Source organism: Chiloscyllium punctatum, chromosome 2 (assembly GCF_047496795.1).
Source record: "Chiloscyllium punctatum isolate Juve2018m chromosome 2, sChiPun1.3, whole genome shotgun sequence".
In the NCBI taxonomy this organism is placed as follows: Eukaryota; Metazoa; Chordata; class Chondrichthyes; order Orectolobiformes; family Hemiscylliidae; genus Chiloscyllium; species Chiloscyllium punctatum.
The window spans coordinates 15,609,618-15,635,211 of NC_092740.1; the positions used below are offsets into that span (position 1 = coordinate 15,609,618).

The 25,594-nt window shown below is 40.8% G+C and overlaps 1 protein-coding gene across 14 annotated transcripts in view; it reads left to right on the top strand.

Moving 5' to 3' along the window:
- The window catches only part of htt (huntingtin), a 264,314-nt gene that overhangs the window by 72,432 nt on the left and 166,288 nt on the right, over nucleotides 1-25,594 (top strand). For 6 of the 14 annotated variants that reach the window (XM_072594050.1, XM_072594086.1, XM_072594068.1 and 3 more), the window contains 4 exons: nucleotides 3,022-3,102; nucleotides 4,390-4,901; nucleotides 7,149-7,272; nucleotides 13,897-14,015. In XM_072594050.1, coding sequence (XP_072450151.1) covers nucleotides 3,022-3,102; nucleotides 4,390-4,901; nucleotides 7,149-7,272; nucleotides 13,897-14,015 — 836 coding nt within the window. The remainder of the gene's footprint in view (nucleotides 1-3,021; nucleotides 3,103-4,389; nucleotides 4,902-7,148; nucleotides 7,273-13,896; nucleotides 14,016-25,594) is intronic. The other 8 variants (XM_072594112.1, XM_072594122.1, XM_072594141.1 and 5 more) reach the window with 3 other exon arrangements.

A 25,594-nucleotide genomic window follows, 5' to 3' on the forward strand; every position in this document is an offset into this window, starting at 1 on the left:
CTTTTGACAAACTGTCGAGCAAGAGTCTGCTGAATAAGATAAGAGCCTATGGTGTTAGAAGCAAATTACTAGCATGAATAGAAGATTGGCTGGCTGGCTATAAAAGGGTCCTTCGCAGGATGGCAGCCGTTAACTAGTGGTGTTACGCAAGTGTCAGTGTTGGGACCACAACTTTTCAAGTTATACACTAATGATCTAGTTAAAGGAGCTGAGGGCATTCTGGCTAAGTTTGCAGGTGATGCAAATATAGGTGGAGGGACAGGTACTATTGAGGAGGCAGGGACGCTGCAGAAGCATTTAGATAGGTTAGGAGTGGGCAAAGAAGTATCAGATGAAATACAATGTGGGAAAGTGTATGGTCGTGCATTTTGGTAGGAAGACTACAGGTGTAGACTATTTTCTAAATGGGTAGAAAATTCAGAAATCTGAAGACTTGGGAGTCCGAGTCCATGATTCGCTAAAGGTAAACTTGCAAGTTGAGTGAGTAGTTAGAAAGGCAAATGCATTGTTGGTATTTATTTTGATAGGACTTGAATATAAAAACAGAAATGTACTTCTGAGGCTTTATAAGGCTGTGGTCAGACCACATTTAGAATATTGTGAGCAATTTTAGGCCCTGTACTTCAGGATCTGGTCCAGAGGATGTTCACAAGAATGATTTCAGGAGTGAAAGGCTTAACATATGAGAAATGTTTGAGGACTCTGTCTTTTGTACTCAGTGGAATTTAGAAGGATGCTGCGGATCTAATTAAAACTCAGAATACTGAAAGGCCTGGATAGACTGGATGCTGGGAAGATGTTTCCATTAGCAGGAGTGACTAAGACCTGAGGGCACAGCCTTGGAGTAAAGGGAAAACCCTTTAGAACAAAGATGAGGAGAAACTTCTTCGGCCAGAGAGTGGTGAACCTTTTGGGATTCATCGCCCCAGAAGGCTGTGGAGTCCAGGCCATTTGAGTATATTTAAGACCAAGATTGATAGGTTCTTGATTGTTAATGGGACCAAAGTTTAGAGGGAGAATGAGGTTGAGAAGCTGATCAGCCATGGCTCAGCAGACTCGATGGGCCGAATTGCCTAATTTCTTATGATCTTGGTAAGATTAGATGAACAAGGGTGGAACCAGGATTGTGTGAAGCAGATAGTGGCATGGAACTGTTGGTTCAAAATTCTTATTTTCATGTTGTAAAGTACCATGTAATGGCATGATTGAAGGTTATACATATTTACTTTCGTTAAAGTAATTAAATAAGTATTAAATATAAGTAAATATCTTGGTTTCATGGCAACGTTCTCACCAAAAGGAAGGGGTTTGACCATTGATCTTTCACTTTAGGGTTTGTTGGATTTGTTTGATAATCAACGCTGAATTTGGTGTTCTAGGACACTGCATTGTCAGATGTGTCGTCTTCAGAAGTCTCCTTCGCCCAATGAAATTCTTCTAGCTAACATTCACCTCCCAACCAGCACCACCATGAACAAATTCACTAGTTATTTATCTTGGTGCCCCATTCCACCTTTGGGGTACGGAAGGGACTATAATGTTGGGAAGTTCCAGTCCTTCAATTTTTCAATGAGGGTGAGGAGTCATAGTGAACTGAAAGGATCAACTCTGTTCTCTTTCCAAAGATGCTGTCAGAATTGGAGAGTTTTTCAGCATTTTTGTTTTTGTCCCATCCTTTCAGTCTCCTTGTAACTGTTATTATTCTCAGAAATATCATCTGCATTTTGGCTGAGGCCTTGACCGCTTTCCTGAAGTGAGAGAACTGGGCACACTGTCCCAGCTGGAATCACACCATTGATTTGTAAAGGTTTAGAATTCCTTTCTTGTATTTTTACTCAGTACCTTTTTTTATTCCTGAGCCTTGTTTTAATGCCCTTTTTAAGTGTTCTACACTTACCCTGTCACCTTCAAGGATTTCTGTATACAGAGGAACTTCGATTATCCGAACGAGATGGGCAGGCAGTACTACGTTTGGATTATTGATTGTTCACTGATTCAATGTCTCTCCTCTGGGCCTCAATTTTCTGACGTTTCCTTTTTCTTCTCTGCTTGCTTTGCTCCCTCCCTCCCTCTTCAGGGTTTATTTCTGAGCAGACGCACACTTGTGTGTAAGGGACCTGCAGCATTGCTGTAGCCTCTCCCCTTCACTGCTCCACTTCAATGGGATTGACAGAGTGAGCACCTGCTATGTCCACTCCCCGTTCAGGAGACTAGGCAGTAGCACACTGTGCAATGCCCTGCCCTGCACCACCCCCCCCCCCCCCCCCCCCCCCCCTCCCAAAGTCCCTGTCCTGCTGCCAGAATGGAGACAGCAAGCCGGACTGGACGCAGTCAGCAAGACTACTGCCTTTGGGGGGTGAGCCACAAAATAGCACACTCGCATGCAGCCACACACACCTTTTTTGACAATGTTGGAGAGATTATCTGGGGAAGGGAAGTTTAGGGTACACCCTGTCTCGACCTCCAGGGAAAATATGTGGGAGTGGGAGTGGGGACCGTTCTTGGTAGCATTGTAGTAAGCTAAATTCACTCTTAATCACTTGTAAACGCAAGGTTTGATCAGTGTTGGTAACATCTCTTTTGTAGTGTTTCTATTGGGACCTTGAGATCATCTTTGGATCATCCGAAATTTGGATAATTGACATTCGGATAATCGAGGTTCCTCTGTATTTACCGCTTACCTCATCATGTGTGTCTACAAGTCAGGCATGTGATGGAATATTGTCCAATTTCCAGCAATATTCTAGAAGTTCAGCACAGTCCAGTACAAAGTAGTGTGCTTCATTGGCACCCCATTAACCATTCTTCAACATTCACTCCCTTTATCACCGGCAAGTAGTGGGAGTACTAAGTGTATGGATGCATTAGGAATTTGAAGATTTCTGTAGGCTTACCAGTTTGGATGATTTGTTTCAAATTTGTTTTTGATAACTTTCTGAACATCTAAATGTGTTTGGCAGTTTACATAAAATTTTTTTGTTTACACTTGAAGCTTTATTTTCACCCATTGTGTGTTAATAGGTAAAATGGTTTCCGGAGAAGAGGATGGACTTGAAGATGATCCGGAGACCCGATCAGAGGTCAGCACTGCTACTTTTCCAGGTATGTATCGGCAGTGTGTTCAGACCTCATTTTACAATGCCTGGCCGACCGGCCATTTCCTCTGCTGATGCTCGTAGCTCTCTCCCAGTTTCCTACTTCACTGTGAAAATCGGACCAGGACAAATAATACATAAGGGTGATTTCCTTTTATTTTGCTCCAAAGGCAAATACAGGTCCTCGTCCTGAAAAACCACCTGCTCTAGGAACTGTAAGCCTGGATTTTCCAATGGCCATTTATTACTCCAATGTAGATGGGAGTTGCACATAGGGACCTTACAGAATCTCCATTGTAGTAGACTCCAAAGAAACATCCCTGGAAGTTGAACATTCTGCTGGGCAATTAATTGACATCTGTAACCCACTGAAAGTCTTCACTTACATCAGTGATTTTGAAAGGTGCTGATGAATTTAAGTGGGTAGTTACTTGGGAAAAGTTTGACCCTTAAATACATAATCTAATTCCTGAGTAATTGTCTAACTGACCCCATGCTTACCTTATTCTATCCAACAACGCACCTACTAGACCCAAACCCTGACCCAACAAGCCACAGGACCCAATCCCTCATTGCACAACCACTTTCCCACTGTGCCTGACCTCTCCCTTCACTACCCAGGATTTAAACCCTCCTCCCACCTTTGCAGAAACTGTTCTTAGTCTGCACCCGGCCCTGCCGCTCCCTGAGAGCATTATCTTATCTGACCTTATCTGAGTCTGGATTGACTCCCCACAGGCATAGCAGATCTGCCTGACCAAAGTCCTAAACCCATGTGGCGCTGTTAGAAAAAGACTGTCATTAAACTTGCTTCCACACCCCAACTGGTCTCTAACGCTACATCAGTGCTTAACCTGACAGCTTCATGGCTGACAAATGCTCTTTCGTAATATGGCTGGAGATCCTGAATTTTCTCTCGGGTTTTGATCTCAACAGCTATGAGATTAGAGATCAGTGGAATTGCTGGAGTAACTGCAGTGGCAGTCATAGGATCCATTTTCCCCCTGAAAATTCTATCCTGAGATAGTACAATCCCATGGAAATTCAGGATCAGAGTTTGTTGTTCTGTGGGACAACTGCATGTATGTAGGCTCATAATGGCACTCCAAAGGCTTGAGCACAAGAACTAGTGTTCTCATCCTTTTTATTGAATAATGTACCGCATTTGTGCATTGCATTTGATAATTGAGTGAGAATGATCCCATTTTGTGATGTATTATAGTCAAGTATTTATTTTTTTAAAGTATTCAATAGATATGTGAGCTTGCTAATGTGTTTTTACACTTTTTTTTAGGTTCAATGAACAGTGAAGGAGCTGTTGAGGTTCCATCACCTTCAGGGGTTTCTAACCTGGAGTCAACAAGCCCAATTCCAGATACTGCTGGACATGACATCATTACCCAACAGCCTCGATCTCAGCATACATTGCAGACTGCTGAGTCTGTCGATCTCAATAGTTCAGCGACATCAGACTTGACAGGTCTCACAGTTGAAGGGGAGGTTGATGAGGCACTGAGCCGAAGTTCCAGCCAGATCAGCACCATTCAGTCAGACACCAACGTAGACCAGAACGATAGGACCAATCAGGCCATATCTCCACTCAGTGAGAGCTCGCAGACCACCGAGGGCCCAGATTCAGCCGTGACCCCGTCCGACAGTTCTGAGCTTGTAAGTGTGCAGCGGGCTGAGGGGGGCTCCCAGTCCTCCACTGAGGGTCCTGACATCTCTCACAGCTCCCCCATGGAGGGTTCAGACTTGGATACTACCACTTTCTCCACCAGTTCCTCAGCTAGTAGCAGTGACAAGGTCAGCAGCTTGTACCCATTGAAATACTTTTGTTAAAAAAAACTCCTTTCCAAAGTTGCTGCTCTGACCCATCTATGGCTGTGAGGGCTTCTGGCTTCTGAACATCGTCTGATGCTGGTCGCAAGTTGCACATGTGGCCTAAAGTGATTCTTCTACTTTTTTTTTCCTCTTACTATTACTTTTCATTATGTCACTTTCCCACTCAGTCTCTCACCTTTCACCTCTGATCTCAGTGTCTTCCCTCCCACCTCCCCTATCCTGTTCTCGTACCTTCCCCCTCACCACCTCTTTCCTCTGTGGTGTCTTATTACTTCCGTTTCACTTCAGTTTTGCTCTTTCCTATCCCTCCTCGCATCTGACTGGTGACTCTCCTCCTGTGCTGACTGACGGTCTCAATTTGTGCCCCCCTCCAGCCGACTTTCAGTGGTGACTTTTACCATTGTATTGCACTGCCAAGTCTCCTCAGCTCCTTTTCCTTGTGCCACTGACTTCTATCACTGTCGTTATTTTTGCTGGACCCCTTGAATAAACGACTGGCCACAACGTGACCCTTCCGTACAGCATCTTGACTGAATTCCAGAGCTTAGTGTGCATGGTTTGCTGGTGCTGGCCCACATCACCACTGCTGCATGCTGGCCTGAATGCTTTGAGAAGTTAAGTTGGATTTTCCTGGAAGTTGCAGTGAACATCTTTGATTTTTTTTTATTGGGGGCTTTCAGAGTGCAAACGTTTTTCATTGTTGAAAAGGCATGCTAAGAAGATTTTTAATGGAGTCCGAAGTATGTGAAGTAAAAATTTTCTTCTACATGAGACAACTTTGACCAAATCTTTCAGTCTGATGCTGTCTTGAGAATTGAGTAGAATATATAGCTTCATGTTCACACATCTTATCTTCGTCCAAGATTAGAGCTATTTCTATCTTCTTAAATGTGTCTGTTAATTGAAATATATGTTTACTAATGTTTTTTAGGTATTGTGTCTTTATTGCTGTTTGCCTCTGTTGGTTTTTACCTTTTTTGTAATACCCACTTGCTGGTGCTGTTATCATGGATGTCTAAATTTTCATTGACAGCTGATAGTGATAGCAAAATGAATTCTGGTGCATCTTTTGTTTACATTTCTGAACCATTTCTGCCAAAATTACAGTTGTTAGCCTTCAGTGGGCTACACTTGTGACAGCAGTTCCAGAAGTGGATTTCATCCATTCTGTTACCGGTGGAGCCCTTGGCTTAACTCTTGACCTGCTGTGCATTTCCACCTTTTTAGACTCTCCACTTGTATCATTCCATAAATCAGTACAGAAATAATGTATGGTTTCACTGTTTCTAGTCACCACCATCCCTATCCCCATCCCCATTCCTCCTCCTGCCCCCCCCCCCCCCCCCCCCCCCCCGCCCCTGCCCAAACCCAATATTGAACTATTGGAATTGGAAGACAAACAGCCTTTGATGCAAGATGACAATGTTACTGTAATCTAGCACTTCATTCCACTAATTGCAAGCAGCCAAGAACTCTGGATGCTGGTGATCTTAAATAAAAACAGGAAGTGCAGGAGAAACTGAGCAGGACTGGCTGCATCTGTCGAGAGAAAAGCAGCTAATGTTTTAAGTTCAGTCGCTACATCTCGCAAAAGGTCACTGGACTTGAAATGTTAACTGTTTTTCTCTCCACAGATGCTGTCAGACCTACTGATTTTCTCCAACTGTTTCTGTTCTTCTTTGGCAAAAGACAGTTAAAATTTCTTTTTTTGTTTGAAGAATTCATGGATTCTGTTGTGCAGGCAGTCTTTTTTTCTCTTGGCTACATAGTGACAACAGCACTCAAATAAGGACCATGATAATTGATTGGGTAATGTCAGTCATCCCTGAGTAGGTGCTACTTGGTTTTACACTCATAATTGGAATGTAATTAGCCTCCATCGCTATCTCTTCCTGGAGAAATCAATCTGCTTTTATCTGAAGATGTTGCTATTGTTCTCTTCTAACAACAAGACAATCTGACAGACCACTTGCCTGATTATAAACACCTCTTGATTTTGGAAATGTTCCACCGGTTTATACTTTTAATCTTCCGAGCTGTCATCAGTTAGATAAGATAATTACTGGTACGTGCAACCATCAAGTGGGTGGTCGGCACCTTTATTGGAAGGAAGTGGGAAGCAATGAGGATTCAGTTAAGAGGAAAATGCTGCAAGTGATGCAAAACCTGTTACTGCAAATAAACACTGGATCTGCTTGTTTGAACCAGGTACTCGACGGGACAGATAGTCAGTATTCAGCAATGCAGATTGGACAGCTTCAAGATGAGGAGGAGGATACATCAAATACTCCTGGAGATGTGCTTCTAGACAGCTTCACAACTTCCACTCTTGGTATGTTGTCATGTCCTATTAAAGTAAGGACTGAATTGAGAATTAATGCAGCTTTGTTCAGTTCCATTGTACCTCATTACAAATGGCATTATTGTTCTAAACCTAATTTTTGATATTACAGTCAGTTCTGCTATGATGTGGTAGTTCCATTTTTGTGTAAGCCAATATTACAACAAAATTGCATTGTAGCAGCACCATCGAAACTGATGGAGCTGAAATTGCATTATAACCAACGCATGCTTTAAAAGTTTGCCCTTTGACAAACTGGGGGCACAGTTTCTAAATCATGTTATAGTGAACTTGCAATAATGAAACATTTTGTTACAGCAGAACGGCCTGTACTAAAACACTTACTTTATACGTCTAGCAATGTTAGACATCATAGTCTTTATTATGCGCTGAATATTTCTTATTTTTGAGTTATAACCATTTGCATGTTTCTCCTGCATTTTCATTTTGGGGGCAAGAAATAGCACAATATCAGGGAAAATGTCTTCATTTGTGTTGGAAATGAAAAATAAGACATATATATAGATAGGAGAAACTTCTTTACCTAGAAAGTGGTGAAAATGCGGAACTTATCACCATGAGTAGTTGCAGTGAATACAATAGATATAGTTAAGACAAAAGTTAGATTAATACGTGTAGGACAAAGAAATAGAAAGATGTGCTGGCAGGGTAAGATGTAGGAAAGTGAGGATTCTCCAGCGTAAACACTGACAGATTCTACAGCATAGAATCTATATGTAAAAATAATCAAGCCACAATGGATATTTTTAAACTTCATCACTGATTTCTATCTTGACAGTCAATTTTCTTTTTAAAAACTTAGGGTTGAAGTATTAAATTCTAATTGAAAAAAATGAAAGAAACTAATTGACATGATAAAAGCTTAGTACATTTATTAAAATGTATTAGCACTGTGTAGGTCGTATTTACTTGAACTTGTCCAATGTATACACTAGGCTTTGTTTATGTGAAACGCTGTATTGCGTGGCTTTGCTGAGAATTTGCAGAGCTGTCCCTGATGAAGGTTGCTGAATTCAGATGTTACAGGTTCTCAATAGCACAACTGATTTGACTCCAGCCTTCCACCTCATCTGTTTTAGACAAAGTAAACATGTCCTTCATTGATCAACTGCAAAGGGAAGTTAGGTGCCGTGTATACTCTAGTCGATCTCATGTAAAAGCCAGCCCCCTATTTTTGATGAAAATGTCTGGAATTTTCCATATAGCGCATGTTAAAGTGGATCCTAGTTCTTCACAGATAACAATAGATCAGCGTTTATGTGTCAGTCAGCCGGCTGTCACATTCTGCTCTGGGTTTTCAGAATTATCGTAATTCGTTATTTTTCTCTTATTCATTTAGAGATCACTTTGGTTTCTGCCTTCCTATCGGAAAGATGTTGTGAAACTTGAAAGGGTTCAGAAAAGATTTACAAGGATGTTGCCAGGGTTGGAGGATCTGAGCTACAGGGAGAGGCTGAACAGGCTGGGGCTGTTTTCCCTGGAGCGTCGGAGGATGAGGGGTGACCTTTATAGAGGTTTACAAAATTGAGGGGCATGGATAGGATAAATAGACAAAGTCTTTTCCCTGGGGTCGTGGAGTCCAGAACTAGAGGGCATAGGTTTAGGGTGAGAGAGGACCTCAAGAGCAACTTTTTCACGCAGAGGATGGTACGTGTATGGAATGAGCTGCCAGAGGAAGTGGTGGAGGCTGGTACAATTGCAACATTTAAGAGGCATTTGGCTGGGTATATGAATAGGAAGGGTTTGGAGGGATATGAGCCGGGTGCTGGCAGTTGGGACTAGATTTGGGTTGGGATATCTGGCATGGACGGGTTGGACCGAAGGGTCTGTTTCCATGCTGTACATCTCTATGAATCTGTAATGATACGGTATGAATTTCAGTCACTCAAAAGTGGTATCCATGTAATAGTTGACCCCATAAAATTAACCTTAAAATGTCAAAATTTGACTATTATTCTAATACATATGATGATTTTACAAGGCAGGGAGGAATAAAAACACATGTTGATGGGGTGAAATGCAGTAGTTTTGGAGGAGTTCAGCTGCTGTACATACTTGGCGTAGACCAGTTAGGCTGAATGACCTATTTCTATGTCATGACTTATGGCATGACTAGTCCAGCAGTCCTAGCTGGTGTCTCACATTAATCCTCACCCAAAGCTGCTGCCATGCACTAACTTGCATCAAGTTTAATTTGCTGTATTCTCTCTGCCTAATATTGGGCTTCATTATGAGCAGCGTCTAAATTCAAATTCTCAACCTCACTCCGACAGCCCTGCTCCTTCCCCCATTTCCTCGTCCCTCTTGAGATCTGTGTTCCTTCAAATCTTGCCAATTCGATATCCCTTATTTTAATTGTTCTCTTATTAGCGTATATGCTTTCAGCTGCCAGGGCCCTTAGCTCTGCAGCTTCCTCCTTTCAAACTCTCTGCCTTTCTTTCCATTCTTTTGCGATACTAATTAGAACTTAACTCCTCCTTATATTGCTTTTTGTTAAATTGTTTGATTATCCTGCTGTGAAATTTTGTAATATTTTGGCGATCTATAAATGAAAACTGTTGCTGTAAATTCCATCGGCAAGAGAATTGGAAGACTGTCAACTGATCCCACTGCTTCTGAGTTTGGAATTGTCTAAAGGGACCCTCAAGTATAAAAGGTCAAACAAAACATGAACATTGGGGAAAGGACGGGGACCATAGCCCTAAAATGCTTGTTGTAACGTGCATGGTCTAAACCTCTCAAACTGGTGGTAAAAATGTCTTCAGATAGCCAAAATTTGACCGTTTACTTTTCAAAGCTTGACAGTGTTTCCAGGAGTTTTGATCAGATTTCCTTAGCTCTTGCTGTCTGTTTCCCATTATGCTATTTACTTTTACTTTGTTAACCTGCGTGGTATTAAGTTCCCCAGAAGCTTTGTTTGAGCAGACGGTCAAGTTTGTAAATCCCACATGTTCTGGATTATTTCCTCCAACGTACAGGATTTTATCGACAGTGAAGAGGTGACTGCAGATTTTTTCTAGTGAGACGTTTGTTTTAAAATTCTAGAACCAGAGGGTGCACACTCAGTAAAGGGCAACTGATTTAAGTCTGAAATGCGGGATTACTTCTGAGGGTTGAAAAGTTTTGGAACACCGTGCCACAGACTGCTGTGCGAAGGCAGATTCCTTGTGTATATTTAAGGCTGAAATAGATTCTTGATCAGTTGGGGAGTAGAGTATTATGTGGAAAAGGCAGGAAAGTGGATGTGAGGACTGTTGCATCAGCCATGATCCTACTGAATGGCAGAGCAGGCTAGAGGGGCAGAATGCCTCTCACTCGTTCATATTTCTTATGGCCATAACCCTCCAATTTGGCCAAATTTGGATACATGTTTGGTTTGGGCATCATGCTTTGATAATGCTTTATTAATCTTGGGAGTGTGGTGCAGATTTTCTAGAATGACACCTGTATTCAAATGGTTAAATTACGAGGACCGTTTACAAAATTGAGTTGAATTCCCTGAAATTTGGATAGTTGGGGAGTGACTACCCAGATTAAAACTACTCCCTAATTCTGTAACTGAATTGTATTGGGCTTTAGTGATGTCACACACCAGGGACAATGATTTAGTTCTGGTCTCATTACCTGAGAAATTCTATACTTATCACAGAAGGAGTACAACAAAGGCTTTATCCCTGTACTTGCTGACGTGCATTTAACACTAGGTTAAGCATCTCCTCAGCTTTCAGTTTCTCATCCCTTTTTTTTTTCAGATTCCTCCATGGCTTTGGCTCTCCGTATTTCTAAACGTTTCCAGTCCTGCACCCATCCCAGTTGTCTGCCATTTCTCCATTCTGATCTTTTCAGCACCCTCTATTATAATAGCTCCATCATTGTTGATTCAGCTGCTCAGGCACTAAGCTCCTGGAATTCTCTCTAATAACCTCTTGGAATCTGTAACTCTGTTCTTTTTTCCTCTTTAAATGTTCTTCAAAGCTTCCTTTTTGGACAAGTTATTGGTCATCTACCCTAATGTCATCTACTTGTGGAGCAATTTTAATGTTTCATTATCTTGAAGATACCACAAACTCTAGTTGTTGTAGAATTATTCCCTGTATAAATACTATCCTATGTGGTGAGATAATATGTAATGTTCTTGGGAGTTAAGAAGAATGATCAGTGGTTAAGTTGAAGTGTGCAAGCCTTTTTAGGAGGACAGAATAGATACTGAGCTGGACAATTTGGAACTAGGGACCATTGTCACAGAATAAGGATTTAACCGTTGAAGATTCTGATGTGAAATTTCTCTGCTCTGAAGGTTAATGAAGGTTAAAGTTTAGACTCTGTCTCCTATTACAGTATAATACCAAAATGAATAACATCTTACTTCCATACATGATAACACATCTGCTACCTTGTTGACTGTTCACTTAACCTGCCTATACATGTATCCTCTTTTCAGCTTATATTGCCACCTAACTATATTGTTGACAAGTCTTGGTTAATTGCTGTGGGGCTCCGTATCTAAGTCATTAATGTGGATTCTATCTATAGCTGAGGGGCTAGCATTTAGTCAAGTGATACTCCACTTATTGCAACCTGCCATTGCACTGTGTATCACTTGCCCTTACCCTCTGTTCTCTGTCCTTTAACCAGTACTTCGTCGATGTAGTATATTACTTCTAACCACATGAATCTTGCCCCTTAACCTTTTATGTGGCACCTTAGCAAATGTCTTTTTAAAATCTTAGTATAATACTGATCTTCCTTCATCCTCCCTACTGGTTAGATCTTCAGAAACTCTTCATAAATTTGTCAAACATTATTTGTAAAACCATGTTGACTTTATTTGATCATTGTGCTTTTCTAAGTATGTTGTTAAGATTTCTTTAAAAATATATTCTAGCACTTTTTTGCAATGATTGACTAATGTCAGCATAACTGCTTCTTTTCCTTCACCTTCTCTTGAATAGTGGTGTTAGATTTCTGCTGCTGGAGTTAGGGTGATTTGATGGATAGTGTTGGGCACCTATTTGAGTCGTCTTCTCAACGCAAAGGAAGTTATGTTGAGTACCATCAACATTTTAGTACGGCATACTTCATTGCCTGATGTTTGAAGGGCTGGGTGTGTTCAGGAAGAAATTTTCCAGTGTTTGTCCCTGACTGATCCTGTTTATTTCCTCATTATTTATCTGCAATATAAAATGTTTTGGTATGGTGATTTTGCCATCATGAATGGGTAGCAAACCTTTCATAGGAAAGATTAGAAAATCAAGAGGCAAATCTTCAAATTAATGTGAACTTTAGCACTGTCGGTTCTGCAAATTAGCTTCAACGTAATTGAAGAATTTAGACTGTTATTTGCAGAGCGTGAACTTTGCTTACTTGTATTGACTGTTATTCCAGTCCCATTAAATGGTGTGGCTGTTGCGTGATTTTCTTCTTACGCTAGACTGCACAACAACAGAACTATTGCATTGTATCAGAACCAAATTTCATTGATAAAACGCAAAAACTTTTTCAGTCTTGGACTGTCATAAATATGGTGAGAGTTGGGTGCTTATGGTACGTTGGAGATTCCATTGCATTATCTCAGAGACCCAGCTTTGCAAAGACCTTTGTGAAAGGCCAGTGAGGTATTTTGAAAGTAATTTCTGTTGTATTCCTTTTTCCCCCCCAATGCACTAATCCAGTCATCCCACCAATGCTCAAACTTAGCAACTTTTGGAACCTGATGTGTGTATTGTTGGCTCCAATCAAACTTTCCACTTGACCCTCAACACTCCTGCATGGTGAAGTGCTTTCCTTTAACTAACATGTCAGGCTAAGGATGTGGTTGAAATTGGAAAATTCAAGCTGTGAAACTGAACTTGCATGGCAAAGGTACTGCCATTTGGTATTCCAGCATGCTGCGCTCATGCTGTTTTTTTTTTGCTGTTGCAAGTTTGGAGCCCCAATTCAGTTACACAGGAAGACCTTAATCATGAGCTTGCCATAGAAAAGTAAATTAAGTATACTTGGAGACTGAGCTAATCTCACTTGCGCATCCTCACTGATCAGAAGACTACTTCAATGCATTGATATAGCACCGTGATGTGCGTCTCAAAAGTTTCAAAGCGCTTTATGTATGGTGAATTTTATTTGAAGTTCATCAAGTGATGCGTTGGCAAAGGCAATAGTTATTTGATGCACAATAAGAATTTATAGGTAGCAGTGGAGTTAATGGCTGGTTAATCATTTTCTGATGGTGTTGCTGAGGAAGAAATGTTAGATTAAAGCACCAGGGGAACTTTTTATACTTGTTTGAATAGTGCCATGGACCCTTGATTTTCACCTGAATCACCAGATTGGGGAAAGATAACCTTGATGTACCTCATTTGACAAGTTAAGGCCTTATAAAATGCAGGGAAATACTTCAGCGCAATGTTAGAATGTCAGCAAAGATTGCGTGCTCAAGACTGACTGCAGCTTAGCATTGTGGCTGCCTGAGAGTAGGTGATCTGCTTCTAAATATAGCCAGAAAGTGGCACAAGTTGACCTACGAAATTAGGGGAAAATCTTTATATTTTAATTTAGAAAAGCAGAGTAGAAAAATAATTTCTCTTAATCTTACAGCAGTAAACAAATCTCATTTGTTAAGTCACATGGGCCACAGCCGGCAGTCCTCTGACAGCAGTGTTGATCGTTTTGTCTCGAAGGATGACTGCGTTGATTCAGCAGATCTTGATACCAAGGTGAGATATCTTTATGTTGTACTTCTTAATTGAGGTTTCCATACAGTTAATAAGGAGAAACTGTTTCACTGGTGAGAGACTAGAATGAACTGACTAATTCTGGCCATCGTCTTTGTAGGAAGGATGCTGAAGCCGTAAAGAGGGTACAGAGATGATTTCTGAATTTCTCCAATTATGACCTTTTTATGCATCTCCAGTTTTATTAACTCCATTTTTGGCAACTATACCTGTTTTGTGCCAGGGCCCCAAACTTTGTAATTGCTGTTCTAGATCTCCTCATGTCTTCCTATCCTCTCCTGTCACTCTTTAAAATCTGTCTCTTCAACTATGTTTCTGGTCATCTGTCGTGACATCAACATTTCAACTTAGTGTCAGATTGGGTTTGAAAATCGTCTGTGAGGTGGCGTGCAAACCTTTACTCTATGAAAAGCATTGTTTAAATGCAATTTATTGTTGAAAGTTCATAAGAATGAGAGAATTTAAAAACTTAAAATTTAAAGAAGTAATGAAATGAGAGTTTGCCTTTTAGAAAGTGAGTTAGGGAGTTGATAATGGGAAAATAAGGATGTGGCAGATGATTGAACAGTTATTTTGCATCTGTCTTAATAATAGTATCATCTTGGAAACTGCTCCAAAGGAAAGGAGGGAAAAACTCAAATAAAAAAAATCCATTAGGGAAGCAGTACTGAACAAATGGTTGGAGCTGCAGGCAAGTCCCTGTGTTCTGATGGATTTAATCCTAGAGTGTTTAAAAGGTGATGGGTAAGATATTTTGACTTGGAAATTCCAAAATTTCCCACAATCCGGGAAGGTTCCATTAGGTTGCAAAATGTGGATGCAACTCCCAATTTTTCAAAAAAAGAGCCAGAAAGCTAAGGACTAGTTAGCTTAATAGCTGTCATAAGGGAGATGTTCAAAACTGCGCTTCTATATAATAGTCTGTGGGTGGCATGGTGGCTCGGTGGTTAGTACTGCTGCCTCACAGTGCCAGGGACCTGGATTCAATTCCTGCCTTGGGCCACTGTCTGTGTGGAGTTTGCACATTCTCTCCATGTCTCTGTGGGTTTCCTCCTATTGTCCAAAGATGTGCAGATCAGCTGAATTGACCATGCTAAATTGCCCGTAATGTTAGGTGAAGGGGTAAATGTAGGTGAATGGGTCTGAGTGGGCGAAAGTGAGGACTGCGGATTGCTGGAGATTAAAGTCAAGATGAGTGGTGCTGGAAAAGCACAGCAGGTCGAGCAGGAAAATCGGCATTTCGGGCAGGAGCCCTTCATCAGGAATCAAAACTGCTGTTATATATAATAGGTGCACTAGTCAGGGGTAAATGTAGGGTAGGGGAATGGGTTTGGGTGGGTCAGAGGGTCACTGTGGACTTTTTGGGTTGAATGACCTGTTTCTACACTCATCTAATCTGTTTTAGCAGGGCACTTAGATGTCAAAATAGTCAGGTAGAATGAACATGATTTTGTGGAAGAGAAATGTTTAACCAGTTTGGAGTTCTTTGAACAAGTAGCACGCTCTGGATAAAGCAGACTGGTGGGTATACTGTACTTGGATTTCCAGGAGTTGCTTGGTAGGGTGCCATTTCAAAGATTTTTGTAGAAAAAGCAGCTCATGATGTCAGTATCATCATGGGTAGAAGATTAGTGAGGCAGGGAACAGAGTAAGCAAAAATGGGTTATTTTCTATTTGTAAGAGTAATTTGCTATTTATATCAATGGGTGAAGCATCTGAAGGTATTGAGGCTACATTTTCGGGTGATGCAATACGAAATAGAAAACAAAGTAGGTTTGCTCACTGAGCTGAGAAGTTAGTTTTCAGACATTTTGTCACCATACTTGGTAACATCTTCAGTGAGCCTCCAAATGAGGCACTGAAGATGTAGCCCGCTTTCTATTCAGATGTTTAAGTTTCCCAATGATAGAAAGCAGGCTACACCACTGATGCTTCATTTGGAGGCTCGCTGAAGATGTTACCTAGTATGGTGACGATACGTCTGAAAACTAACCTTCCAGCTCAGTGAGCAAGCCTGTATCCAGAATCTCAACCTGTGCTACAAATCTTCTCAAAACTTGCTAAAAAGGAAAGATAATAGAATGTTGTTTATTGAATTGAATATCAAAGTAGGGAAATCATAGTTCAGTTATTCAAGGGATTGTTAAGACCATATCTGGACTACTGGCATAGTAATGGTCATTTCACTTAGGCATGGATAGAAATACATTGAAATTTGTTCAGAGAAGGTTTACTTGGTTAATATCCAGTGGGTTGTCTGAATGAAGGTCGGTTAGACAGGCTAGGTCTGTACCCTCCTGGAGTTTAGAGGAGTAAGGGGTGACCAATAAGATCCAGAGAGGTACATGTAGAAAGGATTCCTGTTATGGGAGAATTAGAAGTAGGGATCACTGTTTTAAAATAAGGAGTCCATTTAAAGCAGATGAGGAAATATTCTGTCTCTGAAGGCCTTGTGTTGGATATTTTTCCCTCAAAATATTGTGAAAGCAGAGTGCTTGAATATTTTAAGGCAGTAGTTATATTTTTGAGAAGTCAGGGGTTGAAGGCTTTCTTGGGAGGTGAGAATGTTGATTAATCAGATCAGCAGTGGTCATCTTAAATGGCAGAGCAGGCTTGAGGGGCTGAGTGAGCTCCTACTTCTCCTCCTAATTCCTATGTTCAAAAAGTTGGCGAAATTGCAATTGTTGCCACCTTGCAGCAGAGTAAGTTGAAAGGAAGTATAATTGATAAGAGTTAGTCATCAGGGAGCAAACTGATGACCTGGAATCTATTGCCTAAACATCTGGAATAAGCAAATGAATTCTTTCAAAGTTTATTGAAAAGGGAGAATGGGAAGGAGTGAGGAACTAAGAGACTAATTGTATAGTTCTTTCAAAGATCTATTACACAATAGGCCAATACTCTTCCAGTACTGTATCATTCCATAATATGCAAGATTCCAAATGTTTCTGTTATGTAGTCTTAATGATTTCCTAGAGAACCACAGTGTTGAAATTTTAAACTTTAACAAGGGAGAGATTTCAATGGCTAGTGATTATTTCCCAGGTAATTGAGTTTGTATCCTGACATTTCTGCAGTGGTCCTTCCCACAAGATTCCATTTTCTGTCAGTAGTAAATATGATTTTGTTTTTTCTGGTAGCTATTACTTTGATCATTTTCAGAGATGATGTATGCTTTGTGAGACTTTGGATGATGTGATAATGGCTAACTGCTGTAGAAAGTGTTAGTTTACAGCTTTTACCATTTGGAATCTTGTTACTGTGAATCTACTTTGAATTATCCTTCATCTGAAGCCCTTGTGCCTGCATAATGTGATGGACTGTTCGGGGGGAAAAAAAAATTATAACAAAACGAATGGTAATGACTTAAAACATCCCCTCGGAGAATGGTTGAAGGGGAGACTATGAATGATTTAATTAGAAAATTGGGTGATTTTGCCATTCAGTGAGATCATGGCTGATCTGTGGCCTAACTCCATATACCTGGCTTTGGCCTATATCCCTTAGTACATTTTATTAAGCAAAAGGTATTATTTCTGATTTTAAAATTAACAACAGATCTAACATCCACTGCCATTTGTGGAAGAGGGTTCCAAACATTTGCCACCCTTTGTGTAGGAGTGCTTGCTGAATGGTCTAGTCTAACTATCAGACTATACCTCTAATTCTGGAATCCCAATCATTGGAAATAGTTTATCTTTTGTCTATCCTGTCTTTTTCCTGTTGTTACCTTAAAGACTTTGATCAGGTCATCCTTAAGCCTCTTTTCTCTCAAATTTAGAAGGTTAATTTGTATAATCTCTGCCCATAACTGTTTGTTGTGTTACAGTAAATCAGATTACACAGTATAGCAAACCATCAGTTACTAAGACAACTTTTTATTAACTGGATGTGTGTGATGCTGGATGTTGTCTGGCAGAGATGATGGGAGCTGTGTTATTCAATCACTGCAGGCCATTTAATATAGATAGACCCCTCAATGCTGTTAGGGAGGGAGATCCAGTGACATTGAGAGAATGGTAATTATATTTTCATATGTTCGAGTGGTGAATGGCTAGAAGAGAAACTTGCAGATGGTGGTGTTCCCTTGTGCTTTTCTTTGAGATGGGAATGGGCATAGGTTTGGAAGCTGGCTTCTTAATTATCCTCCCAGATTTACAATCCTTCAATTCTGTCCCCTTGAACATTGCTGATTTCCTTTGTCCAAAATTTGACCACTGTGCCTTCAGCAGCCTAAGTATTAACTATAGAGTTCCCTCTCTACTTCGCTTCTGTACTCCTTTTTAAGATTTGGCCAAGCTTTTTGTAACCTGTTGCTAATATCAACTTGCAGTCTAGTGTTGGTTGATTTTGTTTTTCTGATACTGCTCTTGTGGAAGTTGGCTCTGTCATATGTGGGGAAATTTTACTGCTTGATCATTGCTGTATCAATGCAGGTTGTTGTCAGGTTTTCCATACATCAACAAGAAAAACAGATGCCAGTCATCCTTGTTCCTGATATTGTGACCTGCACGATCTCTCCATTCCAGCCTGTTAAATGCAAAATCTATATAGTGTTTTAATAATATAGAATCAAACTAGTGGAGGCTGGAGATCAGAAGGAAAAAGAGTGCTTGAAAAACTCACAGGTCTCGCTAGGATTTACGGTGGAAAAAATGAAGTTGGTACTTTGAGTCTAATATGACTCTTCTGGAAGTGTTAACTCTATATATATATTTTTCTCCAAACTCATGTCAGAATTGCTCAGTGAAAATGCTTGGGTCCAAATGTAGGTCTTCACAACAATATTACATTGCACACATTACGTGGACAGTAATCTAGCTAGGTTATTGTTTTGTGTGGGAATAGTAAGGAGGCTTGTGGTCCTGAGGTCAGGATGGTGACTCCTACCCACCCCCCCACCCCCCAAAAAAAAGCTTCAGAGAGCTGGAAACAACTGTGCAAACTCAAAATTGGTTGTAGCTTTAAATATAAACTGTAAATAGTTATTCTGCAGTGGTTAGATCAGAACCTTAGCGTAAGTAATCAATGATCTTAGAGACTTGTTCTATCAGGCAAAGGGGAAAATAATAGGATAGGCTCTTTTTAGGGGTCATGTGAGACAGTGCTTTGCATCTTCTTGAAGTCAGCATTTCCCTGTATTAATGACTGTTTATTTTGGAATGTAATGGTGTCACGTAAAGAACAGGGTTTATAAGGCTTTTACACAATCATGAAGTGTTGAGGCAATAGAATAAGCATAGTAAGCGTTCATTTGAGTGGTGGTTTGCAACTGAAAAATTCCAAGCAAAGTCTGAAGAAATAGATTTGTTTTTGTTAGAATAGGAAATTATGGAATGTTTAAAGTTATGAAGTCATTCTAGGACCAGGAGCTGTAGATGCAAGACTGAATGCTAGAGATTTGCAACAAAGGGTGTAAACCTGTGTAATGGACTACCAAAGGATGTGATCAAGACAGACTAAGCCATTAATTAAGAATATGTTGTAGAAGCAGGAAATACTGGAAATTCAGACCAGGAAGCCCTTGTGTAGCAGGGAAGCATTGGATTGAATATTGTAAATTTAATGTTGATAGGGTGAGATGACAGAATGTGGGAAAAGTCTGGTGTGGAGCACAGGTTTATGTTTGTTGCTATTTGATTTAAGATGAATCAATATTTGTTAATTTCTTGACTGCTGTTGCCAGTATGAAGTTGCTATGACAGCTGAGGGCTAGTGTAGAACATAGAAACATAGAAAAAATACAGCACAGTACAGGCCCTTTGGCCCTCTGTTGCGCCGATCCAAGCCTACCTAACCTACACTAGCCCACTATCCTCCATATGCCTATCCAATGCCCGCTTCAATGCCCATAAAGAGGGAGAGTCCACCACTGCTACTGGCAGGGCATTCCATGAACTCACGACTCGCTGAGTAAAGAATCTATCCCTAACATCTGTCCTATACCTACCACCCCTTAAATTAAAGTGTGTGGTTTTGCAGTTTGGTTTTGGCTGTTGGTACAGATATGATAAATGTTCATGGTTCCCACCAAGTTAAGAGTTGATGTTGTCAACTTGCACAGTTTGGCTAACCTGTGTGTTCTCTTCAATTCTTTCCATTCAGTAGTAAGAGTACACAAAAATTGATCTTCACTCTATTCATCAGGCCTTAAATTGCAGAAGGAACCAATTTGGGACATTGTTACTTTTTAATAAGTGTTCTCTGTTTTCTAAAGTGGACCATTTTCGAATTCTCTGCTTACTCAGGTGTAGAGATTATAGAATATGTACTGTAAAGCACAGCAAATGAAACTAATCTGAACATCTTGTCATCCAACCTAATCCCATTTTTCAGTTTTTACTCTCTAGCCTCCAGTTGCCTATCTAAAATTTTTAAAAAACTATTGAGGTTTTTTTAATCTCACTCTCTTGCACCTCCTCTACTATGTCCATTGCTCTTGATGTGGTCTCTTCTACATCGGGGTGACAGGACTCCAACTCACGGAGGTTTCAGGGAACATCTCTGGGACATAGGCACTAAACATTCCCAGTGCCCTGTGGCCGACCACTTCAATTCCCCCTCTTACTCCTCCAAGGACAAACAACGTCCTGGACCGCCTCCACTGTCAAATCCAAGCCACCCAACAACTGGAGGTTTAATGCCTCATCTTCTACCTTTTGGGATGCTCTAACCACATGACATCAACCTGACTAGTTTCCAAATCTCTTCTCTCTTCTCTCCCCCCCCCCCCCCCCCCCCCCCCCCCATACCCAACTCGGCACTGCACTTTTTGGCCTGTCCAATTCCTTCCCACCTATCTGCTCCACCCTCCCCACTGACTCATTGCAATTAACCCCCCCCCCCCCCATTTGCATCTACTGATCACCTTCCCAACTACCTCGCCTCCCCCAAACTCCCACTGCCTCTATTTATCTCTCAGCCCCTTTTCCCTTCACATTCCTGATGAAGGGCTTATGCCTGACTGTCCTGCTCCTCGGACACTACCTAACCTGTGCTTTTCCACACTTTTCAACTCTGACTGTCCAGCATCAGAAGTCCTCACTTGCTCCTTGAGCTGATAATTGTTCAGCGATATTCACACTGTATTTCTGCCAGGTACTGACTTCTCCAACAAGGAGGAATCAGACTAAAGCCTCTTGATCCTTAATGGTATTTCCTTACTATTCGTTTACAGGGTGTGGGAAGCATTTGTTGCTCACCTTAATTTCTCTGGAGAAGGTAGTGGTGAACTGCCTTCTAGAACTGAAGTTCTTAAGGTGGTGGGGCCACTGTTGTACTTTCCAGAAGGGAATCTGGATCAGCGAATCTCCCCACTCTCAATTCCCTAGGAGTCACCATTGACAAGAAACTGAATTATACCAACCATGTAAATACTATGGACATGCTTTTCCACTATCTGCAAAGCACTCATCAGACATGATGCAATATTGTTACAACCTACTGTAAGTTGGGCTCCACTATTTATGGAGTTGTGCCAATTATTAAAGCCTCTTTTTTTTTGAGGGTTTGCATAGTACCACAATTTACTTGACTTTCATACCAAGGTCAGTAGAAAACCTGGGCTGGGTTTTTGTACTAAACAAGAATTATATTTATTACAAATACTTGTTCTATAGCTACAAGTAAATAGTGATAAACCATTGGCATGCAGCACTAATAACTGAAACTCTAATCCCTTTATAAACTCCTCCTCAGACACATACACAAACAAATAGGGAAAATGAATTATTGCTGGAGGAAAAGCTGAAAAATCAGTTCTGTGATCTTTACATAGAGTTGTACAGCACAGGAACAGACCCTTTGGCCAAACCTGTCTGTGCCAACAATGATGCCATTCTGAACTAATCCCCATCTGTCTGCATATGGTCCTTATCCCTCTCTTCCCTGCCTGTTCACGTGTCAGTCTAAATGTCTATTAAATGTTGCTATTATAGCTGCTTCCTCTCCTGGTGATGTGTTCCAGGCATCTACCACCGTGTGATTTTTAAAATAAAACCTTGCATCGCATAGTTCCTTTTTGAGCCTACTCCCTTTCACCTTTTACCTTATGCCCTCTCATGATTGATATTTTCACTCTGGGGGTGAAAAGACCTCCATCCACCCCCATCCATGCGCCTCATACTTTTTTTTGTATACTTGTATCAGCTGGCCCCTCAGTCTCATTTCTAGCAAAAACAATCCCAGTTTGCCCAATCACTCCTTAGTTAATATGCTTCAATCTCAGCAACATGTTGGTAAACCTCTTTTGCACCCCCTCTAAAGTCTCCATATCCTTCATATAGTGTGGCAGCCAACACTGCGCTTTGCTTCCCGAATTCATTGTTGAAATGATTCTCTTTTGCTAGCCAGATACTTGGTGTTTGTTTTTCTTTCTCTGGAAGCACTGTTTTGTCAGAAGTACAGATTAATTCACCTAGAAAATGTCTCTGAAACTTTTGGAAATTCAAAAGTCTTAGCTTGCAGCAACTGTTGCAGGTAAGTTAACTTTTTCAAGTTTAAACTGAGTTTCTTATCGCAGAGAACAGGCAGCTTCTGCCTGAGAACAACAGAACACACTTGTCTATTTCTTTTTGTGTATGTGTCTCTCTAATTTGTTTCTAGTTCTCACCTTCTCGTTTAGCTGAGAACCAGTCAGCTTCAGCTTTATTTGTAGATGACTCCTCTGTTCCTGCATGTCTGCATATTGCAGGGATCTATAACTACAAAACAGCTCACAATAGGTATCAGTTTCCTTGCTATGAAGATATGCAGTCACCCCTGTTTTAAAAACTACCCTTTCCTCATAGTCCACAGCTTTTAAAGACGCAAAAGTAAAAAGTCAATGTTTTTCCAATGCTGTGCACTTGCCTGGATGAGTGCCTTTCCAACAACACTCCAGAAGGTCCACATCAACCAGGATAGTGCTTGATTGGTGCCATATCCACAAGAATTAACTTCTTCCTTTATCGATGCATGGTGGCAACAGTGTATACTTTTTAGAAGATACACTGCATTAACTCACCATTGTTCCTCTTAAAAACTTGTGATACTCAGCATCATGTAAATGTAATATATTTACTATTGTGGAGACAACTCTTAAATGGTTTTGCACGATATATATTTTTTTGAAGCTCAGGCACTGGTACGTGGTTAAGCATTAAAAAGTAACTAATTTCAAATCATTCAGTAATAGCTGATTATTCAGTTTTCCCAAATCAGCTGATAATTTTGACGAAATTGGGTTGTACGATGTATATTGACTGGGGCTGTAGAAGATTCTGTACTAATGCTATGTAATGGTCAACATATATTGGAGCCGAATAATGGGATGTTTATTGAATGGCATCTCCCAGTTGTGCAGTTCTCCCTTGATAGAGTCCTAGAGCTTTTACAGTATGGAAGAAAGTTCTTCAGCTTATTGTGTTCATACCAGTCACCAAATATTCAGCTACTCTAATCCCATTTTTCAGCAGTTGGCTCATAGTCTTATATCCCATAGTGAGAAATAAGAATATTGCAGATGCTGGAAGTCAAAAGAAAGGCAAGATGTTGCAGGTCCTTGGCGTACATGGCGAGAGAAGCATTAAGGTTTCAGATTGGTAAAACACACCGTCGATTCTGATGAAGGGTCATCAATCTGAAGTACTTAATGTTTCTCTTTACTCCATCTACTGGGCATTTCTATCTTTATTTCTATCTTTCCCCCAAATTAAAATGCAATGTAATTTTGAGTGCTCCTCTAAATACTTGTTTACAGGCCTTGAGAATTTTGGCCTTTACCACCATTTTAGGCGGAGTGTTCCAGATACCGCTGCCCTCTGGCTGAAAAGCATTTTCCTCAGATCCCCTCTAAACCTTCTCTTTATTGTAAAAGGAACTCCCAGACTATTGACCCCAGCTCCCACCTAATTTCTGAGGGGGAAAGGTTTATCCTTATCAACCCCATCTGTGTTCCTTGTAACTTTGCACAGCTCAATCTAGTCCTCCAGTCACAGCTTATCTAGTCCCTCTTCATTGCTAATGGCACCAGCCCAGGTAACATCCTGGTGAATCTGTTCTGCACCCTCTCTTGTGCTAGGTCAGCCCAGATTGTGTGCCCAAGGCTTTTTATGAGAATTCAGCTCTGAGCATTCTGAGCCAGAAGTGAAAGTATAACTAATTTATATTGGCTTGGGAACAATGGTATAGGATTTAGAAAGAAGCATAGAGGTTCAGGTGAGAGTAGTGGCGTCTTGCCATCACCAATTGCTCATTCACTTGAAGATATGCATTTCATATAAATAATGTTGCCGTAGTTTTATTGTCAATGTCATTTAGTTTTGGTAAGTTGAAAGCTAAAATAGTATTTGCATGTCAGGGAGTTTCATACTTGCAGACTTCGCTTTAACCTGAAGCGTTTCATGAACCTTCTGTCTATAGGGTCCTACTTTAATTCAGGCAATTGAGTTAATTGAGTTAATACTTTATTAACTTGACGTTGAAATGAACCCTTTTGTTGCCCCAATGTATCTGGTGAAACCAAATACCATACATGAAAAGTCAAAATATTGTAGATACTGGAAGTCAAAAATAAAAAGGCAAGATGTTAAGAATGAAGAACAGTACAGCACAGAAACAGACCTATCATACCTCCAAGCCTGCGGTGATAGATTTTTTTCCCCTTCCATATTAAAACTGTCTTCACTTCCTATTCATGTATACGTCCAATTGCTTCTTGAATGCTGCTATTGTGTCTGGTTCCTTCACCACCTCTGCAACATGTTCCAGGCACTCACCCAACTTTGATGAAAAATGTTACTCGCCCATCTGTTGTAAGCACCCCCCGCCGCGCCCCCCCCCCCCCCCCACCCCCAAGCACCTTGAACCCTAGTAACCCGTGTCCCCTAGTAATTGACCTATCCACCCTGGGAAAAAGCCTTATTTTCTACTCTATTCATTCCAATCACAATCTTTTAGACTTATATCAGGTTACCCCCTCAACCTCCTGCGTTCCAGTGAAAACAAATCCAGTTTATCCAACCTTTCTTCACAGTGAAAATCTTCCATACCAGACAACATCCTGGTAATCCTTTTCTGTACCCTCTCTAAAGCATCTACGTCCTTCTGGTAGTGTGGTGACTAGAACTATAGGCAATTTTCCAAGTGTGGCCAAACTAAAATTCGATAAAGTTGCAGCAGTTTGCCTAACCTTATGCTTATTGCCCCTTCCCATGAAGGTAAGCATGACATAACTATCTTATCTACCTTCATTGCCACCTTTAGTGATCTGTGGTCCTGCACACCCAGATACCCCTGCATATTAATACTCCAAAGGGTTCAACCATTTACTGTATAATTTTCAACTGTACTTTACTTTCCAGCATGCATCACCTCCCATTTGTTGGAATTAAACTCCATCTGCCATTTTTCTTCCCATGTTGCCAACTGATCTATATCTTGCTGTATCCTCTGACAACTCCACTAATCTTTGTATCATCTGCAAACTTACTAATTAGATCATCTATGTTTTCCTCTCAATCATTTATGTAGATCATGAACTGAGAAGTTCCCAGCACTGACCCCTGTGGAACACCACTCAT